This window comes from Salvia splendens, chromosome 16 (assembly GCF_004379255.2).
Source record: "Salvia splendens isolate huo1 chromosome 16, SspV2, whole genome shotgun sequence".
Lineage (NCBI taxonomy): Eukaryota > Viridiplantae > Streptophyta > Magnoliopsida > Lamiales > Lamiaceae > Salvia > Salvia splendens.
Window position 1 is genome coordinate 3020248 of NC_056047.1, and position 25063 is coordinate 3045310.

At 36.5% G+C, this 25063-nt stretch overlaps 4 protein-coding genes and 1 pseudogene across 6 annotated transcripts; 2 read left to right on the forward strand and 3 right to left on the reverse strand.

Annotated features, from left to right (window-relative positions):
* Nucleotides 1-5116: 5116 nt before the first annotated feature.
* Nucleotides 5117-6911, reverse strand: LOC121772326. 3 transcript variants are annotated; one of them, XM_042169380.1, is made up of 2 exons: nt 5739-6911; nt 5117-5371 (listed from the first exon to the last, which is right to left on the reverse strand). In XM_042169380.1, exon 1 carries the CDS (start codon nt 6695-6697, stop codon nt 5744-5746), a length of 954 nt encoding a protein of 317 aa, XP_042025314.1. In that variant the 5' UTR covers nt 6698-6911; the 3' UTR covers nt 5117-5371; nt 5739-5743. The 3 variants fall into 3 exon arrangements, with proteins under 3 accessions (XP_042025314.1, XP_042025313.1, XP_042025312.1); XM_042169379.1 differs by having other exon boundaries at nt 5117-5395; XM_042169378.1 differs by having other exon boundaries at nt 5117-5392; nt 5739-6910.
* A 683-nt stretch (nt 6912-7594) lies between these two features.
* Nucleotides 7595-8658, reverse strand: LOC121771321 (annotated as a pseudogene).
* Nucleotides 8659-10872: 2214 nt separating this feature from the next.
* LOC121771936 (serine/threonine-protein phosphatase 7 long form homolog) lies at nt 10873-11856 on the forward strand. Its single transcript, XM_042168836.1, has one exon. It carries the CDS (start codon nt 10873-10875, stop codon nt 11854-11856), a length of 984 nt encoding a protein of 327 aa, XP_042024770.1.
* Nucleotides 11857-13993: 2137 nt separating this feature from the next.
* On the reverse strand, nt 13994-18550 carry LOC121769693 (UDP-N-acetylglucosamine diphosphorylase 1-like). Its single transcript, XM_042166428.1, has 15 exons — nt 18265-18550; nt 17930-17984; nt 17689-17840; nt 16951-16990; nt 16562-16654; nt 16377-16486; nt 16227-16301; nt 15926-15965; nt 15738-15820; nt 15567-15644; nt 15333-15476; nt 14844-14911; nt 14654-14768; nt 14397-14553; nt 13994-14307 (listed from the first exon to the last, which is right to left on the reverse strand). Exons 1-15 carry the CDS (start codon nt 18406-18408, stop codon nt 14210-14212), a joined length of 1452 nt encoding a protein of 483 aa, XP_042022362.1. The 5' UTR covers nt 18409-18550; the 3' UTR covers nt 13994-14209.
* Nucleotides 18551-20400: 1850 nt separating this feature from the next.
* Nucleotides 20401-23926, forward strand: LOC121769694 (protein RGF1 INDUCIBLE TRANSCRIPTION FACTOR 1-like). Its single transcript, XM_042166429.1, has 4 exons — nt 20401-20675; nt 22771-22845; nt 23309-23449; nt 23539-23926. Exons 1-4 carry the CDS (start codon nt 20508-20510, stop codon nt 23776-23778), a joined length of 624 nt encoding a protein of 207 aa, XP_042022363.1. The 5' UTR covers nt 20401-20507; the 3' UTR covers nt 23779-23926.
* The last annotated feature ends 1137 nt before the right edge of the window (nt 23927-25063 follow it).

Below are 25063 nucleotides of genomic sequence, written 5' to 3' on the forward strand. Positions count from 1 at the left end.
TGAGCAAATATAAATATATCAGTAATTCATACTAAATGAAAACATGATTGCAACTTGCAATTGATTTCCTTTTTTGAAAGGGATATATAACTACTCGTATATAAATGATAGGAAGTATATTTTTATTTTTTCCATCATTTTTTTACTGCTGTTACGATGTCGTGAACACGTGTACCATACTTTTCCCGTGCAGTTTTAGATTAATAGCACATGTTTTAGATCAATACCGTACATGAGTCACATGACCACGTTAATTATACTATTATCTATACTATTAATTGTCATTAAAAATGACGTAATAGATTTATTTCTTACCAATTATTTACATGGCTTATTTTCAAAGTATATTAGATTCTGTATCGTATACTATATCATTGTGCAATACGAAGATTATACTCCTAGTATTTAATAATTTCACCAACATCTTGTGTATTGGAGAAAAGAAAGATGGTGAGGTTTGATTTGAATCCTTGATTTCATTTTCAGAAAAAATGGAATATCCCAAAAAAATTCCTCTAGAGTTTGAATATATAGGGTTTCACTTTCTAATGTGTCCATTCGTTGTCTGAACTCCTTGTGGAAATCTCATACTACATGAGATTTACTATCCAAACTTGTTGATCGTGTTATGCAAAATTTTTGTATTAATGAAATGTTATATTTTCTAAATTCAGTACTTTAGTGGATGTAGATCATACATAGTGATTTGCACAAAATCCATATTAACAGGTTTATAAGAACTAAAGAGTTTTTAAAATAATAGTACAGCTTTGTGGGGGCTTATAACATAATCAAATATGAAACCTTACATTTTTCACTTAGAAAATATTATAAGAGCCTATGGCCCCATTTATTTGACAAAAAATACTATGAATATTCTCAATTAGTAAACTTTTATAATCAAGCAAGTGTAGACATATTTTATTGATTGCGGAGTTGTAAAACCTAGGATAAATACGAATATTGGATGATTGCTTAGTTGATTAGGAAAATAATTAGTAGTACTAAAATTGTAAAGCAATCATTAAAGATTAAATTATAAGGTTTCTTATCCCTAAGATTAAAAAACTTACATTATTAGGGCGATGCCTATTTAAATACTAATGGTTATTAAACTGGATCATCCTCGGACACAAAAAGTGTTTATGTCCAAACGAGTAAGACGGCGGCGCAACTAAATATATCATTCAAATTAACTATCCAAGACTGACGATAAAAAAATTATCATCTCAATTTAAACTCAAAATTTATCACTTCACCACGAAATCTATTGTAAATAAATATTAATATTAGGTAAAAGAGGTGGTGCAAATACAATGGAACAAGATTCGACCGATATAACATGCTCAATTATTTTGCTGCTGACCAAACTTCGACTTAATGGTGTCCACATCTGAAATTTTCATCAGATTTTTAGGATAATCTAATTTATAATTATGTTACCTAACACCTTGAGATATTGGATTCAATTGGCCTATAATGCTGTCTTGTTTGTGCAACCCTACAAAGACCACACTGAAGTGGTTTGGTGCATTATTTAAAATCACATCAATCTGTTTGTGGATTACTTCTCAGTTTTACCAAATTCTACTTTAACATATTTACTGATTTAAAAATGTGTAGTGATTCTGAATTTAATTTTACTAAGACCATCCACAATAGGCACCCAGCGACCGCCCAGCCGAGCACCGGCGCTGGGCGGTTCGCTGGGCGGTCTATTGCAGCCGCCCAGCGGCTGAGTGGAGAGAGAAACCGCGCAGCGCTGGGCGGTTATGTGGCGCTGGGCGGTCGGCTGGGCGGTCCGTTCGGCGCTATTGCAGCGCCCGGATTGCCCAGCGCACCGCCTAGCGCGAAAATTAATTTTTTTTTCCGAAACACTATATATACGCGCTTTGCTCGTCATTTTCATTCGCACTACTTGTTTTAACGAGTACTCTCTCTATCTTAATTTCTGTTCAAGATCAACAACGGGAAATGGATCTCAACAACGAGCCTAGTTCCGGGAGTAGCGGGTCACAAACTCCGACGATCCCTGTGGGAAGTGGATGGGGTCAGGTGCCCGGGTACTACAACATGTACCCGTGGCAGCAGATGATGCCCGGTGCCCCAATGGGGGGGAGTCCGCCGGGGGGGTTTCCGCCGATACCGGGGTGGGTACCCGGGATGCAGATGATGCCCGGGGGAGCACCGGCGACACAGTGGACTCCGGGGGAGCACCGGCGACGACGACGGAGACGATGAGTGAATTGTCACTCTTTTTTATTAATGTATTTTTAAAAAAAATTAATGTACTTTTTTTAAATTATTGTACTTTTTTAAATTTTAATAGTATTATTAAACTTTTCCCGTATATGTCTCGTAAATTAAAGTTCGCATATTGTGTGATTGTTAATTATTTCATTTTGTATATATTTGTTAATAGTGATGTGGATATTATGTGGCTAGGCTATTGCTGGGCTATTTGCTTGTTTTGATGATGTGGCAGGAGGATTTTTAGTGCTGCTGATGTGGCAGTGGCTAGGCTATGGCTGGGCTATTGCTGGGCTATTCCTATTGTGGATGGCCTAATGAGACCGGATCCTGGCAAGATCAGAAAATGACATGTCACTAACGTGACGACAAAAGCGTCTGAGTAATAGTAAAATAGTGCAAATAACTTGGGACGCTCAGAAAGGAAATACGTGCAAGTAACACGGGACGGAGGGAGTAGTACTACTATAAATATTAAATTTTAATTATTTTTTTATGCTGCACAACAACTTTAAAAACTTCTATATGATTTCACATCAACTTAAAATAGGCTATTTTCCCTCATGACGACATTAACTGCATATGAAAAATGACATGTTCACAATTTAGATTTTTGGATTTAAAATAATTTAGGGTAGAGCAGAAAAATAGATATAGAGAAAGATCATTTTCTCCAACATCTTCATCCCCGTTTAAGCGTTTTCTGTCAAATTGATTGTTAAATTCGTGTGCGAAATTGGACAGTTTTAAAAATTGTACACAACACCAAAATTTAAATAAATTTCAATATTTTATAGGCTATTATTCGTAACCGACGTTCACATAAATAATTAAAATATTTGTCAACTCAAAAATTAAATCTCATCACTCAATTATAAAATTTCACATGAATATATAGTTTTGTACACCAATAAATCGATCAGCATTATTGGAGAGCTGAACATTTATTTGTTTTTAATTCTAGAAACTATCATCGCTCATATAATTGAAACAAGACAAACTTCAACAAAATAAGCTTAGAGCATCCACAACGGTGGTGGCCCAACCCACGTCCGTCCGCGCCCTGGCACGGACGTGTCTCGCCGCTGCTGGCACGGCGCTGCTCGATGCATCAAGCAGCGCCGTGCCAGCGAACAGGACATGTGGCGCGCGGCGATTGGGCAACGACATAGCCGTTGCCTTTGAATATTTTTTTAATTAAAAATCAGTTTTTAATTAAAAAAACCGATTTAAAAAAAAATTCACTTCCCCAAAAAAATATATCCATTTATTACCGTTTTTTACCACTTTTTAATTTTTTTTCCCCCAAAAATACACACTTTCATCTATAAATACCCCCACTTTCACACCCAAAAATTCACATCAAACTACATAATTCTCATCCCCCACGCAACCCTATGCACCACCTCCACCCCCGAACAACTCGCTGTGGATGCTCTTAGGCCAACTCAATATGACCGATAGGTCAACTATGACCCCCACGCAACTTCAAACGCACGAGACCATGATATTGGGTCTCCAAAAACAATTGGGGTTAGTGCCGCCGGATGAGTAGCTACCTCGGGTAATATTAGTCAATAATTATGTAATTTTTAATTTTTAGGAGTTTAATTATGTAATTTTTAATTTTTAGTATTTTAATTATGTAATTTTTAATTTTTAGGATTTTAATTATGTCTTTTTTATTTTATTTGTAATATTTATTGTGATTTTTTAATGAATTTTAATATTATGGAAATGTTTTTGTTTAATTGAATTGTGCTCTTGCCAGAGAGCATGCATGAATAGTGGCGCCGGGCCCACAACCGTGCTCGCTGGCAAGAGCACGGTTGTGGATGCTCCTAAACTCATCTAGCAATTTCGTTGCTACACATAGTTGTATACGAACTAATAATGCATAAAATATCTATAAGTCGCTCCAAAAATTCGAGTTGGCATTTTTATGATTAGAATCGTATAAAGAAACATATGGAAACTAATCGAAAATATTTGGACCTCATAGCTATATGAATAAACGAGAAAATGACCCATCAAATTTTGGTTAGGCAAGTGAGTCTATCAATGAGAAAAAAGCCTTTTAAGGAACATCAAATAGCAACTTCTATTTCCTAATTCAACTATACATGCCACCTTGAGCGGACAAACTTGGCAAACAAATCGACCGTGTAGTTAAAAGGTCGTGAATTCAGATCCCGTCAATACCTTTCAGGTCGAGCTCACGATCTCCAACCACATTCGAAGACAGAAAAAGATGTACAACAGGAAAATGGTGAAGATAAAGACCCAAGATGGGGATTCATGTGTGAAATATTAAGCCTAATTTCAACCACAAGAAAATTTGGCCCACAGTTCTGAAAATCATTATCCACCTTAAATATTTGAAGTCACATATACTATCAGAATGATGGATAACTTGATGAAAGAAGATAGGGGAACTCAAATTAACCAACTTGTTGACTTATGTTCTGTAAAAATCTCTAATTTTCATGATTTGGGAAATCCAAAACCTGCAACACAACCCTAAGCCAATAGTTCATTTGGCATCTTTTGGAAACAGCCTATTCATAGGCGAGAAACGGGAAAAGTACTTGCGCCACCTTCTCTTCAAGGTGGACGAACATCCATGACACTAGTTTTTTAAGCTACTGGGGGGTTCTTGAGCTCCTCTAATAAGTAATAACTATGTATACTTTATCATATACTGAGAAGTGTATATATCTATGTGATTTAATCGATCAAACTCCCAACATCATAGTACGATATACCTATCATGCAGTGATGATCGGGGCTAGCCTAAAGCAAAATAATTCAGCAGGCTAACGACGCATGAAGATGGTGCACAAATGCTGCAGTATAACAATAAGGATGGAAAAATATAATGCGGAGATCTTTCAAATATTAACATTACAAATACAGAAAATATAGAGAGAAAACTGTCAATTTTGAATTTTAAGCTCCCATATCCTCTTGACTAATTCAGTGTACAAAAATGCAGTCCACCAGCAACATCAAAATAGACACAAAGCGAACCAACTTACTTTTTTCCAACTGCTTTACATTCACCACGGTTAATACAAGGCGAGCCGTGTCCCTCTTTAGTTTAATGGTTTTGATTTTTCTTCTGCCATAGTAGATGATAGAGCTACTAGTTCATTTGGCAAACAAAGTAAACACATTAAGTAGTCAACTATAGTTTAACTAGGTTTGGCAACTTAGAACCAAATTAAACCAAGAAAGCATAAGATGCATCTACACATGCTTTTTCTAGGCTATGTATAGGTAACAAAGTCAATAATCTTACCAAAGACTAACGAAAACAAGCATTCAACACCAAAGAATATTTATTAAAAGGCAGACACAAACAACACAACTTCAATTGAAAAGCATCCCAAACAGACATTCACACAAACTTCTTCAAATGTTTTCAACTTTTTACGAATTTCATTCTCAAATCTAAGGTATTTCACATCCCTAGCACATAGCCATACCGGATTCAAGCATCCAAGTTTTCCATCTGAATGCTGCTCTTAAGCGGCACATATTCCCCAAGATATCCTCCAAGATGATCGTACAACACACTCTTATCGATTGTCTGGTGATGGTAGCTCTTGCAGACATAGTAAAACACACTCTGCGCCAACAACCCGATCAAGTTCACTATCACCAACACCCCAACCAGGAATCCACCCACCATAATCCTCGTAAACACGCCGTAATCATCCCCTCCGTGCACCACAATGGATGCGAAGATGCCATTGATCACTCCACATATAGTCAGATAACCGAACACAATCGAGAAACCAATGTAAGTCCTCCCCCTGAGCAACTCATAGCTCTTTTTCATGGCGGTAAATCCATAAACGGGCTCAAGAACTGAAACAACGCTGGCTAGATGCCACAATGCGCTTATGTAGACATGAACCCCCAAAAACAATGTGAAAACCACCAGAATCGAGAACACAAACAGCCCTACATTCTGCGTGTCGACGGAGTAGACTAGGAGCACCAGAAACCCAAGGAAAACGATGTAGTACCCGACCATCAACAAGGCGATCCACAGAAATGTGAGGAAGAGGCGCTTGAACACGCTGGGGACGGCGGCGACGGTGGAGGAGTAGGAAACGGGCTTGTTGGTGTAGAGCGAGGCGACGGTGAAGACGACGGCGGCGGTGGAGAGGAGCGAGAACGTGAAGAGGAAGATGAGGTAGAAGAATTGGAAAATCAGGAGGCGCGACCAGTCCGATGCGGCTGCGGCGGGGGAGTCGGATTGGAGCTGCGAGATGATCGGGTGCGTGAAGAGCGAGTGAGCGAGGATCGCGAAGGAGAGGGGGAAAATTAGGGTTAGGGTTATGAGGTAGAAAGTTTTGGGGGATTGCTTGGGGATCGAAATTGATTCCTTGAGGATGTCGGAAACGCTGAGGCTTTGAAGCTCCTCCGCCAGATCCATTGCTGAAGAATTCGAGCTGGCGAATTGAACGAGAACTGGAGATTGTTAGCTGTGGGAAAAGAGGGGAGGATAGACACGCGGCAGTAGAGCGGCGGTGACGGTGGCGGTGATAACGGGAGCCGCCGCCTGTTTCTTGGATTAGTCGTTAAGTTTAGTTGTAAAGTTGTTACTGATTTTCTTCAGAAGTAAACCCGATTTCTTCGACACCCAAAATCGTGTCGGCTAGTGGGCTCTAGTTACTGATGTGGCCCAATACGTCTGGCCCAATATTATAGCAATTGCTTTTTTTACTTCTTTTTTTTGGTGTTTTTTATGAGCATAATATGTAAGGATCTATTCATAATTTTCTTTTTATATCAACATTTATTTTTACTTCTTTATTTTTTTTTGGTGTTTTTTATGGGATCTATTCATAATTTTCTTTTTATATCAACATTTATTTTTATTTTAGATCACAATCATGAACTAACATCCATTCTAGGAGTGAGCATTCAGACTTCAAATCGAATTTTGCGAAGTCTGGTTGATCAAAAATTTTGAAATTTTATGAAAAATGAATTCAAATTTGATCCGAATTGTCCGAAATCTGAATCCTAAAATCTGAAATCCTAGTTATAAAATCTGATCTCATCTATAAAATCAAAATTGCATAAAATATATAAATATCTGAAAATCCTATACCAAAAATCTGAAAATTTAAAAATCCTATACCAAAATCCCAAAATCTAATTCTCCAAATATCGTTAAAATGCCATAATATACTTTCATTATATTACGTAATACTACTACTCAAAAGAGGATAAGGATCTGTCCAGTATCAATTCGAAGTCATAAGAAATCTATTTGGACACTGAACATACATGAAACCTCCACTATTGTTACTAAATCCAAATCAAACAATGGAACTATATTGTTTTCTCAATATCCCAATAACTGGACTTAGAGAAAATGTCTAAAGAGCAAAAAAACCAAGACCAAAACGATCATTCCATGACCAATTTTGCCCCAACTGCTTTCATCTTCTCAATAATTTGCTCTGCTTCTTGTTTCGGGACTCCCTTCTTAAGCACGGCCGGTGACTTCTCGACCAACTCCTTAGCCTCCTTCAGCCCCAAGTCTGTAAAACTCTGTATCTCTTTAATCACCTTGAGCTTCGAAGCTGCATCAAAAGATTCGATCTTCAGCTCAAAGGCCGTCTATTCAGGCTTTATGTCTGCCTTTGCTGCTGCTCCAGCCGCCTTTGTCGCTCCTCCAGCAACCCCAGCAGCGCCCGGTTTCATGACCCCAACAACTACATCCTCCTTCATCGACAACCTCCTCATTATAAGAGAGAGCTCTGCAGCTTCAGCAAGAGTGAGCGCAGCCATTTCATCAACGAGCCTCCAGACCGTAGCTGATGGAGGACTCCGGTGCTCTGTGGGGGAAAATTCAAAGGATCGTAATCAGCAGGAAGCCTCCTTTGGTCTATCTCTATTTCTTCTTCCTCGTCATTCTCGGACCTTGCAGCTTGAGCATAGTGTCTGGTTACGGACTTATCAGATGCAACGACCTGGGAGTATATGTGTTTACTGAAAGATCCATTGCATAAACGATGCCTGGCTCGAACAAGCAAACTCATTTCCAATTTCCAGTTGTAAATTGATTGATTTTAACTCACCAATATGTCATTTAGAGTCTGAAGAAAAAGGGAAATGCCACAAATAAACAACGATCTCGAGTAATTAGATGAGCAAAAGCATCCAAAGGTAGAACAAATTACAATCGACAAAAGATCTTGATCACAAAAAGGCAAATAACCCAAATTCATGGAGATTCAAATTGCACCATTCTATACTAAATAAAATTCCTTTTTTGCAGAAAAATCGATAGGATCCAAAACCTCGAGCTAAAACGCATATGAATCAGAAATCCACCACCTTCCAAACAGAAAATCCCTAGTAAACATAAAACTAAGAGGGGAGGGTAAGTTTGAACAATCTTATTCCATTTCAACCCAGTACTAGCCCGATGATAGTAAACAAATTCCGGATTGAAATTAATGCAGGAATACTTTCAAAAGTCGCTAAATCTTACGAATGTCTGCTACATTGCTGAGCATTAGAGCATCCACAACCGTGCTCTTGCCAGCGGCACGGTTGTGGGCCCGGGCGGTACTATTCATGCCTGCTCTCTGGCAAGAGCACAACACCCACAACTGTGCTCTTCCGCAAGGACGAGCACAATTAATATAAAATTCAATTACACAAAAACATTTTCATAATACTAAAATTCATTAAAAAAACCACAATAAAAATAACAAACTACAAATAAAATAAAAAGACATAATTAAAATCCTAAAAATTAAAAATTACATAATTAAAATACTAAAAATTAAAAATTACATAATTAAACTCCTAAAAATTAAAAATTACATAATTATTGGCTAATATAACCCGAGGAAGACTACGCATCCGGCGGCACCAACCCCAATTGTTTTTGGAGACCCAAGTACGCCTTGAACAATCTTTCCATCTCCGCCGGTGAGTACGGTGTGCGGACACCGGCGCGAGATGGAGGATTCGGCATTTGGCAAGGGGCGCGAGGCCTAGGCTCCGGTGTCCACCCGTAGCACCCATCGGAGGCACCTTGATCGTCGATTGGGTATGGCCGGTAGCCACTCGGAACGCCCGAATCTTGGGTGAGAGGAGGGGCCGAATATTCCGTTTCCGGACTATGAAACGGTTGCGAACCGAACCATTCGGGGTTCCAACCGTGAGAGCCGCTTGGGTTGTCGTCGTTACCGGACATAGTGGTGTTGTAGGGTGTGAGAGGAAGATGAAAATGGATATGAGAGATTGATGATGAGAATTGTGTAGTGAAAGTGTGAATTTTTTGGAGTGAAATTGGGGGTATTTATAGATGAAAGTGTGTATTTTTTGGGTAAAAAAAATAAAAAAAAAAATTAAAAAGTGGGGAAAAACGGTTATAAACGGATATAATTTTTTGGGGAAGTGAAAAAATTTTTTTTTTAATTTTTTATCGATTTTTTTAATAAAAATCCGATTTTTTTTAAAAAAAAATAAAAAAATGTTTGAAACCAACGGCTATGCCGTTGGCGAATGGGAGACCGCCACATGTGCGTCCGCTGGCACGGACGTGCTCGATACATCGAGCAGCGCCGTGCCAGCGGCGCGGTTGCAGCGGTGGCGGTCCTTCGCCTTGCCGCTGGCACGGACGGCGGTGGCGCCAACCGCCACCGCTGCGGATGCTCTTAGAAGAGATCGAGAGGAGAGAGATCGAATACACACCTTGCGTAGAGAGAGGGAGAGGGGTTTTTTCTTCTTTTGTTCTAGACTAGAGATATAATTCCGTGTTTATACTAGACTTTTTTTTTATTCCGATTTAAGGAGAGACGCATGACGATAATGCGTCTTTCATAAAGTCGCATGAGGGTCATGCGTCTCTCTTTTTTTTTTCTTTTTTTTAACGACACATGAGGGTCATGCGTCTTAGGTAGAGACGCATCTCCCTCATGCGTTTCTTATTTTTTTAAAATTTTCACGGACGACGTATGAGCGTCATGCGTCTTATGGAGAGACGCATGATGCCCATGCGTCTTTAATTCGAATTAAATCAGTCGACCGAGAGGCAGAAGGCTCATTCAAACGCGGCAGAAAGAGTCTAAGGCGAATTTGGCGATTTTTCCTTTGCAAATCCGGCGAATCCGACGATTTCCCCTTGTGTTCCGGTAAGTTTCGTTCAATCCTTCAACATTCCTTCCTTATTTGTTGTTAATTTGCATAGTTTGTTTAGATTTCCCCTAATTTTTGTAAATTAGGGTTTATAACAAATTGCTTAATTTTGGCCGATTTTTTGTTGTGTAGTTAATTGTAATGGAGTTTAGTGGTTAAATTCATTCTATTGTATAGTTATTGATATGTTTGAGATGCTTGGTGTTGTGATTTTGGTTGTTATTGGAGAATAGAGTATAGGTTGAAATGCATCTTTTAATTTAACCTTCTAATTTAGTAGTTATATGTAAATTAGGCCGTATAAATCATGAATTGTGTTGAATTGGAGTGAATCATTTGGTTTATGATGTGTTGTTATTTTGCCGATGAATTTGAATGTATATGTTATTTGTATTGCAATTGTGAGTTTGTAATTGTTGTTTTGTGAATATGTACTTAGATTAGATGGAGACTTCAAGTTCTAGCGGACAATTATTATATGGACCTGAAGACCCGTCCGTGCTAAATATGCAGAAACATCATATTTCAAATAAACTCATGAAAGAGGGCACAACACAAGTATTTAAAGTCCGAAGGATAGAAAGTAAGACTTGGGACATCGACATTCATGAGAATGTTAGATATTGGCTTGACGCCTTTGGTTTCAAAGGCGTGATGGATTGTGAGAGGCCCATGAAGGTCGACAATGAGCTGATCACGGCTTTGATTGAGTGTTGGAGGCCGGAGACGCACACTTTCCATCTACCGATCGGTGAGGCGACGATCACCTTGGAAGATGTGCAAGCCATTTGGGGCTTGAGGGCGGATGGTCGCGTTTTCACAGGGCGTGACTATCATGTCAACTTTCCAGATTGGACCAGCAAGTGCCGCGATCTGTTGGGATGGATACCAGATACTTCCACAGAGACAAAGCAAGGCGGTTTGCTGATGACCGCGTTGATCAACCAGACAAGGATGCCTCTGGGTGATGACCTACTTACGTACGTATACATCCAAAGGGCTAGTATCCATGCCCTAATTTTATTAGGAGGTCTCATTCTACCAGACACCACGGGGTGTAAGGTTCCATTTATGTGGTTAAATGCGCTTGGGGATCCGGAAGAGGTGAAGACTATTAGTTGGGGAAGTGCGGCATTGGCCTACCTTTATCATTATCTGTGCGAGGCTTCCATAGATAAGAGGAAAGAGTTGGGCGGGCCTATGATCCTTCTGCAGCTATGGGCGTGGGAAAGAATGCCCACATTGAGGCCACTCGGCAGGTACTGTGTTCTTCATCCCAGTACATGGTACTGCGTTCATTACCAACTTCAGGTACCTCAGAAGGACCACTCGGCAGTCTGCGAAAATATTTCTACCCAGTGTAAACGTATTCTGGAAGTGGTTGTTCACCTTGCACGACGGGTTTATACACTACCTTCTCATCACTAGAGTCAGCACCGGAATCATCACTTAAAATATCATCAGACGATGATGACGACAATGGTGGATCGAGTTCTCCTCGTACAACATGAACATCGGCATGCTCTTGTACATTCTCTTGAGTATTCAATCCAACATCAGCAGCATCTGCAACATCTGTTTGCTCATTCATATCGCAATTCATACCGCAATCAATGCTCATAGGTTCAAACCTCGTAGATGATCCAACACCATGATCAACAATTGGTGGGTTGAAGGCATTTCCAACAGACGAATACTCAACAAATAATTCAATATGCCGAGTAGAATTTAGAGCCGCATTGAACATAAAAAACACACTTTCATCACTGTCAACCCCAGTACATACATAACTCATACAGGTAACCAAGAAACAATGCCTCCAAGATATTTCGATGGAGTGTTGGTTTGAATCTATTCTTATCTTAGCACATATCATTGCAACTAATTCACATAATGAAACACATGAATTCAATACGATGGAAGCTCTCGCACGAGGAGGATCATAACAAATGCTCACTTGAGGAAGTTGAAATATTCTACCACCCCAATATAAACTCACGAATACTTGCATGATTTCTGCAATAATATATATACAAACCAACAACAATTAAAGACAATTTTTTCAATAAACCCTAATTTAGTAAGTTTAAAATAAATTTATCAAAAACCCTAATAATATGCAAATAAACAACAAATAAGGGAACAATGTTGAAAGATTGAAGGAAACATACCGAAATATGAAGGGAATCGCCAAGGAAATCGCCAAGTTTTGTCTCCCTCTCTTTCTCGGGCAAATTCTGCCTCGCTGGGCACTGATTTTAGCAAGTTAGAGACGCATGAGCCTCATGTGTCTCTCCCTAAGACGCATGACGCTCATGCGTCGTCCGTGAAATTAAAAAAAAATAAAAGACGCATGAGGGAGATGCGTCTCTACCTAAAACGCATGATCCTCATGCGTCGTTTAAAAAAATGAAAAAAAACAGAGACGCATGACCCTCATGCGTCTTTATAAAAGACGCATAATCGTCATGCGTCTCATTAAAAGGAGACGCATGAGGGTCATGCGTCTCTCCCAAACGCGGAATAAAAAAAAAGTTCAGTACAAACACGGAATCTAAGTTCTATTCTAGAACAAAATAGAAAAAACCCGGAGGGAGAGCCTTGAACCCTAATTGGGGTTTTTCAATGTAAAGGATTTTAATTCATTTGCGGTTTTTTTATTGCATTTCTATTTATTTTACTGTGAAGTACAAAAGTAATAACTAGCACCCGAAATGGAGGTTCATACTTTTTTTAATACCCAATATTTACAAATCCCAGAGTTAGTCCTTATTTTTATTATTCTACTCTTTAATCCTTGAGGGTAATATTTGTCCAGTTAGTTTAATTTGAGGACCAAACTTGTAATTTTTGAATGTTTATTTATGTGATTTTTGAAGGACCAAAAATCTTTATCGTATTATTAAATTTTTGTATATTATCTTTAAAAAAAATTCTTTAAATCTTTGTAGTGTTATCTAAAAATGAATTACTTAAATCATTATGGTATTATTTAAATTATTGCATTACAATCGGAAATTAATACTATATATTTGTAATTTTATTTAATAAAGATTGAATAGTTTATTTTTAAAGGATTCATTTTCAGTTAATGCTTGATTGCAACAATAATTTAAATAATATTATTTAAATAAAATAAACTACAACTCAATTCAATTTAAGCTAAAAAAATTACAATTTGATTGAGGTAGAAATTCATTTTTAGTATCTTTATTAGTATTATTGCAATTCAATTTTTAGTATTATTGTATTGCTAAAAATGGAATGTCCACTACTGGCATAAGTAGCTAAACACCAGCAATAATCTGAGATAGTAATCAACTCTTCCACATCGTATCTTCATTTAATTGTTACTCCTTACTATATTGCAGGTGTTAAATCTAAATTCTAAAATTCCTTTGTGAATTTGGTTTCCTTTAGATTTGGTGTAAATTGTAATTAAGCCATACACAAATATACAAGCAACAATCACTAAAATAGAAGTGAAACAATTTTTAAGTTTTCATATGGAGTATACAAAAAATACATAAATGGAGTGCTTGGTGCTGGACCCAAGTCCATTTTGTTGAAAAAACGAATCGAATGTAATTTTGTGTACGAATCCCATTCAACAAATCATTCTTTTACACAAAGATGATTTGTGAAAAAATATGACAAATAAAGCTAAAAGAGAGTGTGTTTAAGCATTCTAAATCTCATTCTCACTGACAATTTACAAAGCCTCAAATAGAAGACAAAAATCACACACACTGCTAAAATCAGATACATAATCTCTGAAAAACTAAAATGCAATCTCACAAGGAGCGTGAAATGTTCTTCCACGGCAGATGGCCTCAAGGTTTTCTCCTGCATACGAACACCGAGGAGAAACTTCCACGCCTAATTCATCATCCAAACAAACCCGTTTTTAGTTCATAAACCTGAGGTCTTGATTTGATAAGTAAAGTTGGTTATATTTAAAGTAGTACCAGTAGCATATAGGGGCACTGAATGAGTCAAGAAGCCACCAGCAGCAACCACCCAACGAGTATGCAGGCGAAGGACAAGCAGCCGAGCACTGTCTGGGGTGTCGAAATTTGATCCATTCGCGTTTTTTACTGGCGCAAATTCTTCTTCACGCAATGCCTATAAAAGTTAATGGATGAATTCATTTCCTTAACTATAGTGCGTATATGGAGAGGACATAACATTTGGTATATGTGAGAAGGAGTAGAGGTGTGTGTACCTCAAAAAGTGCTGTGGAAGGGGCATACGGAAATGCGTCAAATATGAACTGCTCCAGCTTGTACCCTGGCGTGTGTCCATGAATTGAAGGGATATTCTTTTCGGCTAGATGATAGCTGCACTCAAGAAAGTAATATTGAGATGGCGGCAAAAAACACATACACACGAATAGACACATAGACGATACTGACATGCTGTCTTTCTCAAGGCCATTTGCTACTTGATTCAGGAAGTCTAAGGTGAACATGTGTAGGCAGACCTGAAATAGGAAGGATACATTAGAAAAGGAAATAAAAATGACAAGTTACATGTTTTGATATAAGACAACAAAGCATGTCATAGGAAATATCTACACCCATTAGCAAAAGAGTCGTTTTTTGAACCGACTATCTCCTACTTGATAGAATCTGCAAGCACGAACTAACAGCAGTTAAGCTTGACCTGCGGATATAAATTTGATCAAATTTATGCTCTTTCAATTATATTATGTCCCTACATATTTTAATCAGGGTCAAAATGCATGATTATACTGTAAACAGCATCTCCGTACTACATAACATTTTGAGTAATTTATGAAATCCTTGAATGCATTTGACAATACTGAAGCAGAATGGCCATTGCAATATTCAAGGGAAGCAAGGAACTTGGAGGGTTGAGAAAGAGTAGGGTGTGGGTAGTACATTACTCCAGCAATAGCGAAGGCGACCAGTTTCCTGATTGATTGCACTAGCCATTGATGAGTCCAGTTCACTGTACTCAACCACAGACACTGGTCCACCTTTCCCTCGGCGAACAAATACACCAACCTTTTCTTGTGGGTATGCCTTCATCCAATAAATAAACAGGATACAATAAATATGGCGTATAGCAATCACAGTTGGATTTTCTTGTACAAAAAACTGAAATTGGCATACCTTTCGGACAACCTTAGCAGCAGCTGCCACACCTGTATCAACGAAATAACCCAAGAAAGTTGGATCTCCAACACGCACCTGCTTACAAGACATTCATTTTTGGTTATGTTTGGAACATATCTCAAAGTAAACTCCACCTGAAACTAAAAATAAAGGAAAAAAGCCACTAACCAGAGCATTATCAACTCCATAACAGTCCAAGTATTTGATCCCTCGTGAAGCCATATCTTCCAACAGCTTTGCTGATTTCAAAGCTGTCAATTTATGTTTTCTTGTTAGCTCAATATATACCACTAATCCTACAAGGGTCACAACAAAAGATACTGTAAAATGCAAGCAGGTTGCGTGATGTACTTTACCTGAATAGACTCCTCCATTCCCATCAGGAGACTTTGCAACCTGGCTTTAGAAATTTAGATGTGTTTAGGTATATACTAGCAATTAGTACTGCATATATTAGAGAAATGACAACAAAGACAAAACTTAAGCATAATTTTAGAGATTTTCTGAAAACATATTTTCAAGAATACATGCTGATGCCTAATTAAACTAATCATAATAAGTATTATGCAGGTTCAAACAGTGAAAACGCTACTTATCAGTTATCAAGAAATAGTAAAAGTATGGAAGTATAATAAGGTAATTGCCAACGAATCTTACTCTGTACGGAGTTTCCATTATGAATCTACCATCTCTTGCCACACAAGGAATTATTCCCTGCTGGAAGAACGTGACCTGTAGTCCACTTTCACTGAGTCATTGTTGTTCAAAATCACAAAACTCACAACTAGATAGCCAGAATGTTCTTACTTGATCTGCTTCGAGGCCAAAATACTTGCAGCTTTCAAAATATTTGCGGATAGGTTCATCAGTGAATGGACTGGTCATTATGTACCAATGTATATGGGGGACATTTGTACCTGCACATTTCAGAGTGATCAAGGCTGCAGGTCAAACAAATGAAAAGAGTTTGTGATATAGGAGCACTCACTCACCTTCATTAACAGATTGAGTTGCCAATCTTTGAAGACACAAAATTCGCTCAGCTTGAAGTTGGAAAAGTGATTTCCCAGAGGGAAGTCCGATGTCTGAAAGGATAAGAAATGTGATAATAGTAACTTTTCAAGGACAAGAAGTTGTGTAAAACAGGACATTTTCTCTTGCATAAAACAATTAATGCATCACAATAATGACTGAAACGTGAGTTTACAACTAATAATGAAATGATCTTATTTTTTCTGTGACCACTGGATTTATATTTATTGTCGAGGAGTTTATGCAGGCAAGCAAGGAAATAACCACATGTCATGAAATTTTTCTCATCTAGTTTTGCTTATTGCTTAAGCACACTTTATCTAAATCAAGCAATGGCAACTATACTTACTGAAGCATCCTTTTGGATCTGAGCTTCCAAGACGAGTTCCCTACATTCAGAACATTCAGAACATTCAGAAATCAGAATGGGAAAGTGAAGAACCACTACCGAGCTAGGAGCTAAATATCACCACAGAGAAGAGTAACGTGCATGCAATAAAGTTCGCAATGGAACAATTCCATGTATACAAACTTACAAGTGAACACAACAATTTACATGCACAGAAAAGTAGCAACATATTGTTGCATGTAAATGACCCAGAATGGCATATCAATTATCTTACTGGCATATTAAGCAGTATAGTGTGGAGAAAACTAGTAATCATCACTGAGCAAAGTTAAGTTATGCTCTACACTTTTACTATTTGTTAAAAAATATATATCTCGATCTAAGTATTCTCAACTAAGTCATGCATTAGTATGTACTTCCCATACATATGTGGCAAATGCAATTCAATTAGAGATGAAGTACGGTATTTACTAGGCCTAGAAGCATACTTTTCTTATCCTAAATACCAATAAGTCAAGAATTGCATCATCAGAAGTCATCTTGCACTAGCATAAATCGTGAAATTTCACCAAACAATAACCATCTTTTTCCACCCATCAACCAATAACAATGCCCTCAAGTAAACACTCTGGTTCAAAGTGTTGGCCTATCTCTGAAACTCATCCCAAAACAAAATTCTACAATAACAAAAAAAATGAACTTTATCATCAATGGTGATTGGCGAATGATCAAACAAACCTGTCCACCAGATAAAAGTAGCACGCCCAATTTTCCATCTGATATGGCCTTTAATCCCATTTTCCACCACCTCTCCCTTTCTTCCATTGTCCGCTTCTCTACCATAGAAACGTTACTCTCTGGAACTGGCTCTATTGCTGCTGCAGGTAGCCCTACACAATCAATCCAGTATCCTTAATTACACATACAAAACCAGTATATCTACACATGTAAATATGGAAAGTGCCATTTATGAAAATACCTTGAGACCGAAATGAGCACCGAATAATCCGATCAACTCTCGGAAGATCTAAACCCTGCAGCATTGCAAACTTAACTTTAAGATCCTAAAAGAATCAGACACACTCAAACAATAAAATCAGCTACTCAAACGATGCAATCTCACAAACACATTTCAAAATTCAAAAATTAAACCACGCAACAAACTCATCAACTTCACATTAAACATTGATCTCAAAATCATTCCGAATCACCAACTCCTGACGCATTAACGTGATCGAACAGGAAATCCGACACCGCGAAACGCAAATCTCTCAATCCGATTTCCTCCACACGGAATTAAAACGAGCAACTGACCTCGATATCCTTGACGAGAACGTCTCGCTCCTCGGGAGACAGCTCATCCCACAGCGCAAACACGTCTTCCTGGCCGTAATCCTTAACCCTCTCGAGCAGCGACTGCGGCGGCAGCGCATTATTCTCCGACGCCGGTTCCCTCATCGCGTGATTCTCAAATCTCCTCTAGATCTCCGCCAGATATATCGGCTAAATTGGCAGTATAGATAGAGCGAGATTGAGTTTCTATATATGCAACGAAATGAAGAGAGAGAATTTTGTTGTTTCAGTTTGGTGGTTAAATAAGAGAGAAAGCAGCTGCGAAGCAAGAATCAGTTTGAAGGTTTTGAAATGACGAAAGTACTCCCCTTCCGAAGCTGCGGAATTACAAAACTATCCGGCTCTGTGGTGCGGTGGGTCGAGGGTAATCTCGGGAATTTAATGCGACTTAATCCGATCACTAATGAAGGATTTGGGACACGAGTGGTTATACGGTTTTAATCACCTGCCTTTTTTTAACAATAATGTTTTTTCATAAAAAATTATGCAAAAAACTCTAAAAATAGAATGCTTTTTCCCACTAATCATCGATCTAATCATAGGGTGGGTGTCCCTAAATTTTATTAAATACAAAAAGTTAGTACAATTTCCCTTTCCTGTGTAGTTGTGGAATATTTAATATGTCAAATGAGTTTTCGGTTTGCAAGACTGTATCTCGGATTAAATTTGTAGTGTGTTTGGTTCATCCGATTCAACCCCACAATTCAATCATAGATGAATAATCATGGGATAATTAGTCATAGCTAACCCCTATGACTAAAATAATCTCACAACTCAATCCTAGATTGTATCCTTGTATTATTTTATCTTGGAAACCGAACACCACCTAAGTATATTTTCTTTTCATAGATTAATTTTGAAAAACCATCATTTTAGTAAGAATAAAAAGAATTCAAACAAACTTGGGGCATTAGATTACAATTGTAACTTGGTATAACGACTTCCTATTTTAGGAGAATCAGATTACAAATAAAATAAATCCAATATAAAGAGTACTATCCAAGCAAGGTATGAACTATGAAGTACTATCAAGTAGTATGAACTATGAAAACCAACGTGGGAATCTGCCGATATTTAATATTGGATTTAATAAATACAATTAAAACTGTTAAAACTTATTTAAAGCTTTTTTCTTGTTTGATTTATATGATTATAAAATTTTCATGCAAAAAATAATTATTTTAGGTGACCTGTTGTGTTTGAAATCACCCGACAGTTGTTATGAAGATGTAGCCATTGTACCTTAATCAATAATTGCATATTAAATTTAAAAAAACAAAATAATAGTACTGATACTACTTTTTAGTGCCATAATTTTATGACCCGTGAAGTCCCAACTCATAAATCGAAGGGTGATCTCTTCTATTCACTTTTATGTAAACTTAGTATAACTATAATAATTCAACAATATTCAGAATTAAACCTCATAATATAAGATGTTGGATAGGTCATTAAATTGAATATAGTTTCTAAAGGCCCATTACCTTATACGTTAAAAGCCCAATATTTTAATAAATGCTATTATATGGACTTTAATAGAAATTGGCCCAAGTTAAATACTCCGTTTCTTGATATTTCCTATTTTAATCATGCGGCTACGACAGCCTTTTGAGATAATCAAAATAGAACCACAGTATTAATTAATTTAGTTTCTCAATGCGCTTTTAATTAACCGACAATGTTTTGTTAATTTAATTAAATTTCACCATCCATCTTGTTCGGACACATTTGAATATGACATATTCAACTATGGATTTCCTAAAGTTGTAAAAATTAAATTAATAAAGTTATGATAATCAAATACTCCATAAATAAATGCAGGGTGACTTTATTGAGAGCGACTAAGAAAGGGAATAAATAGTCAGTGGATATGTAGCCTCATATCATATAAACTGACCTCAAATATAATACACTATAATATCATAAATTTGTTAATAAAATCGTAAATTTAACTAAAATTTTATAATATTTCCGACAAATTTTCTTCCACCCAAAAATTAATTAATAATAGAACTAGTGTGGAAAAATAAATAAATAAATAAACACAGAGACAGAGTAGCTTACCATATGCACACACGTACTAGTATATAATTAGGCTATTTGAGCACACACCCCAGTCACCAACTCTCTTTCATTTCATTTCCCCTCATTTTAATTAATTTGCTCTCATTCTTCAAAGAAGAAGAAGAAGAGGAGTAGTAGCGATGAAGCCTGCATGGCTTGAAGGTTTAATGGCGGAATCATTCTTCGCTGCTTGCGGGGTCCACCAGAAATGCAGGAAAAACGAGAAGAACATTTTCTGCTTGAATTGTTGCCAGAGTTTTTGCCCTCACTGCCTTCTCTCTCATCACCCCTCCCACCCTCTCCTTCAGGTACTTATTCATTTCCTCTCTTTCTCTCTCTCTCTCTCTACATACACATATATACACTACAATTATAATCAACAAATATAAATACAAAAGTGTGTGTGTGTGTGTGTGTGTGTGTGTGAGTGTTAATAGCTTCATTATTCACACATCATCTTGCACAATTTCTCATTTTTGGAGACAAAAATCTCCCAAATTAATCTATCTGATTCTTCTAATTTCCAATTGGTCTTTAAGTTAACTCAGCAAAATGAATTTCGGAAAATATTGATAAGTTTCAAAATCAAATATTTAGAAAAAAAAACTCAACTACTTTAAATTGAGAAATTTTCAATTATGCAAGATCATTTTGTGGTGCTATTAAGTTGGAAATTGAAAAACCCAGCATAATTGAGCTGAATATATGCACTACAATTATACATATAGAGATGTGTGTGTGTGTGTGTGTGTGTGTTAATTAGCATACACATTAAGCATCATCTTGCATAATTTCTCACTTTGTTTTCGAAACAAAAACTTCTCAAATTAATCATATGTTTTTCCTCATTCTGCTTAATTTCCAATTGGTCTCAGCTCAACCATGAATTAAAAAAAACAGTCATGAATTCAGGAAAATATTGATTAATTTCAAAAATTAAATTGAGAATTTTTCGATTGGGAACATTGATAAATTTTCGAAAATTAAAGTAAACTTAATTACTTTTAATTGAGATTTTTTCGATGTTGCAAGATTATGTATAGTAGTAGTAGTAGTAGTTAATTTATTTAAGCTTGGAAATGGAAAAAATAAGCATAATTGATTAATTGAGCTGAATAAATACAATTCTTCAGTTTCATGCACATATACATATTCAATTTGCAAAATTCGAGAAAATTAGGTAGTAACAAATGATATTATTAGGTCAATAATTCGTGACAAGAACGTAAGGTTGAAATAGAAGATAAAGATGAACAAATTGGGAATAGAGGGTGTGACTAAATTGAGTGTACTATTCTATAATACTCCCTCCGTCCCCGAATGAGAGTCGCTAATTTCCTTTTTGGGCCGTCCCCCATTAAGAGTCACTCTTCATTTTTACCATAAATGGTAGTAGGTCCCACATTTCACTAACTCACTCCAGTCACATTTTATTATAAAATCAATATAAAAAAGTGGGTCTCATATTCCACTAACTTTTTCAACCAACTTTTCTTTACATTTCTTAAAACTCGTGCCCGGTTAAACAACGACTCCTATTAGGGGACATAGGGAGTATGCTTTTGATAAGTTAGGAACAAACATTTGTCGTAACAATGAATAGAATTAAGAGTACGGAATTTAGGTTAGTGAGAGTACTCTTTTGTTATTACATGTGTTAATTAGGGTTGTCATAAATGAGTTGTAAGAAGATTACTATAGGACATGTTGGCAACGACTTTAAACACTTGTTTTTATAGCCATATTTAGATGGGTTGTATACTATCCAATTTCTTCACATGTTGCTTTCATTCAAAACCCACAGTTTGACCCCTTTGTCTATTTTGTCCACACTTCCCCATATTATTTTTTATTTTTCCCAAGAATGTTAGTTGTCAACATTTAATGTTTATTTGACTTTTGTTTATAGTTGGGTAATAATAGTGCTAAACTAGTGAACTTTTGATCGAATTCTGATTATTTATACCACGAATTTTAAAGTTTGTTTGATAATTATTGAACTTTCAGCTTAATTTGAGTTAATCATATTTAATTTTGGTTGAAAATAACGATATTTTGATAAGTAACAATTTTGTTACCTCAAGACTTTGATGCAAAAGCATAAATTATCACAAATTGAGTAAGTCACCCTATATTATCCGTTATGGGAATGTTTATTTGTCATGAATACTCATTCTAGAGTTCATGTCTATTCTTGTCTTTCATTCAATTGTTTTTTTTCTCGAAAGCTCGGCCAACCCGTTTCTACAATATCAAGATTACAAAATCACAGTGTATCTCACAATTACACCCCCATACCATCACCACCAAATCATTAATTAATCCTAGACAAATTCAATTTATTATCTTGTCTAACGAATTTAACGTCGATTGAGAATGATATAATTGCAATGATGGGGGCAGGTAAGGAGATATGTATACCAAGATGTGATCAGATTGGACGACCTCGAAAAGCTCATCGACTGTTCATACATTCAGGTATTCAAATTATTGTTATCACAAAACCTTACCAACTTCTTTTATTTCAAATTCTTTTGGTGGAAACGTGGGTACCATGTTATTTCCCAGTAGAGCCATAATTTTATGCTTGTTGTGACAATCTTTGTTTTTTGAATTTACGATTCTTGAATTACATAATGCTAACATATGAGAGTAAGTTAGAATTGTAATTACATTGACAAGGTGTTTTCATTTGCATGAAAACTAATTAAAGTACGATTGTATCTTATTTAGGTTGAAAAGTTGTTAGGTTTGAATCCATCTTAATAAAATTCATTCACCTATAAGTAGTTTTACAGTTCAATGCTATTGCCACAATTTTGGCTTCATTAAATGAAATGTCATGACATTATGTGACTGATGCTATTGCCATGATTTTGGTTTCATTAAATGAAATGATGTGTATTGTGATGGTCTTATTTTTTGTAACAAATTGTTGCAGCCCTACACGATAAATAGTGCCAAAGTGATATTCTTGAATCAAAGGGCGCAATCGAGATCTTGCAAGGGCTCTGCAAATTCTTGTTACACATGTGACAGAATTCTTCAGGACCCATTCCATTTCTGTTCCCTCTCTTGCAAGGTTAAATTACTTTACTTAATTCTCCCACTTTTATTGGAGATAGGATCGATCTCGTATTTTATTTCACCAGTAAATATAAATTAATACAGGTCGACTACATGGTTTACCAAGGCGAGAACCTTTCACGAATCCTGTACAATTTCGACCACTCGGACTTTCCCATCTCTCAATTCGAAGACCTGACGGTTGACGTGGCAGATGAGGGTGGCCACGTCACCCCTAGCTCCTTTTTGGAGGGATATGGAGGATCCAAGAAAAAGAGGGGATTTCTAATGCTATCTTTTGGCAATAGAAGAAAAGGGGCGCCACATAGGTCTCCACTTTCTTGATAAACCTTAGTGATAATAATAATAATAAGAGAATATAGTTTTTTATTAATTGTGATGAATCATAAATAAAGCATAGTGCTTCCATGTTAAATGCAATGGATTGTATTAATGCTTAATATTGAAAAAAATATTAAAATAGTTGCGGATATAAGCTTCAGTGTCAGCCAGGATGGTAATTGTTAGCTTAATTTTGTGCCTGGGAATGGCCACAATTAAGCTTTTTCTTACTACCGATTTTTCAACGGTTGATGGAGCTTAATATATAAAGAAAAATGGAGATGTTGTGATATTAATTAGCCTTCATTTTTGTTCATTTTATTTTATGTTTGATTGGACAAATTACTTACTAGTAATAAATATTGGTGTGTGACACGCTCGAAACCCAATGCAGTTTTACAATTGATAATTCTAGGTCTATAAATTTATTATACTTGCACAAATAAGAGTAATTTCATAGAAAAATGAAATTCTTTCCCCTACCAATATGTTCGACGTTTGAGTATCCATGTGATAAATGGATAATTATTATCAATTCGTTTCATAAAGAGAAATTTCATAAGTATGTTGTAGGAGTAGTAGTAATATTGTTATTTTCCTCATAGTGATGGAATAAATCACGACAGAAATGTAAATTCAATTGAATCTACTATATCATCGCGAATGTATTCGGCAAAACTAATAATTTGATTGGAATATTAGATACTTTTTGGCTTAGGGTAGAAAAATATATACTACTACTACAATTTATAATACTACTAACTTTTTGCATGGCAGATAAAATACTTTATTTATCCTATTATTGTATACATTCACACAAGTAAAATTGGAAAAGAAAATGTAAAACAACTCAAAAAATAATGAAATTTAATTGTTTTGCAATATTCTTCAGATATTATAGGTTGTTTTTTTAAGGAAGATAGCATGTGATATATCTGATTGAAATATCACTATAGCATGTTATTCTATGGAAATTTGGCATTGGGCTTGGATTAGGACCACAAAAGAAAAGATCTAAACACAGCATCATACATACACGTACAGTTACATATAAACTGTGTGTTTGTGTGTGAGAGAGAGAGACTGAGGAGTTCACATGGTGGCGGAGGGGTGGGCCCGATATCCAACCGACTCATAATTCATCTCTACAAATTATAATCAGGCTACCGTGTCTGAAGAGGGATGGGGATCCCCTGCTGTGGTGGGAGCACAGCAGGGGCTGCTGCCCTCACACAACCAAATTTTTTAATAATAAATTTATATTATAAAAAAAAAAAAATTTTAATAT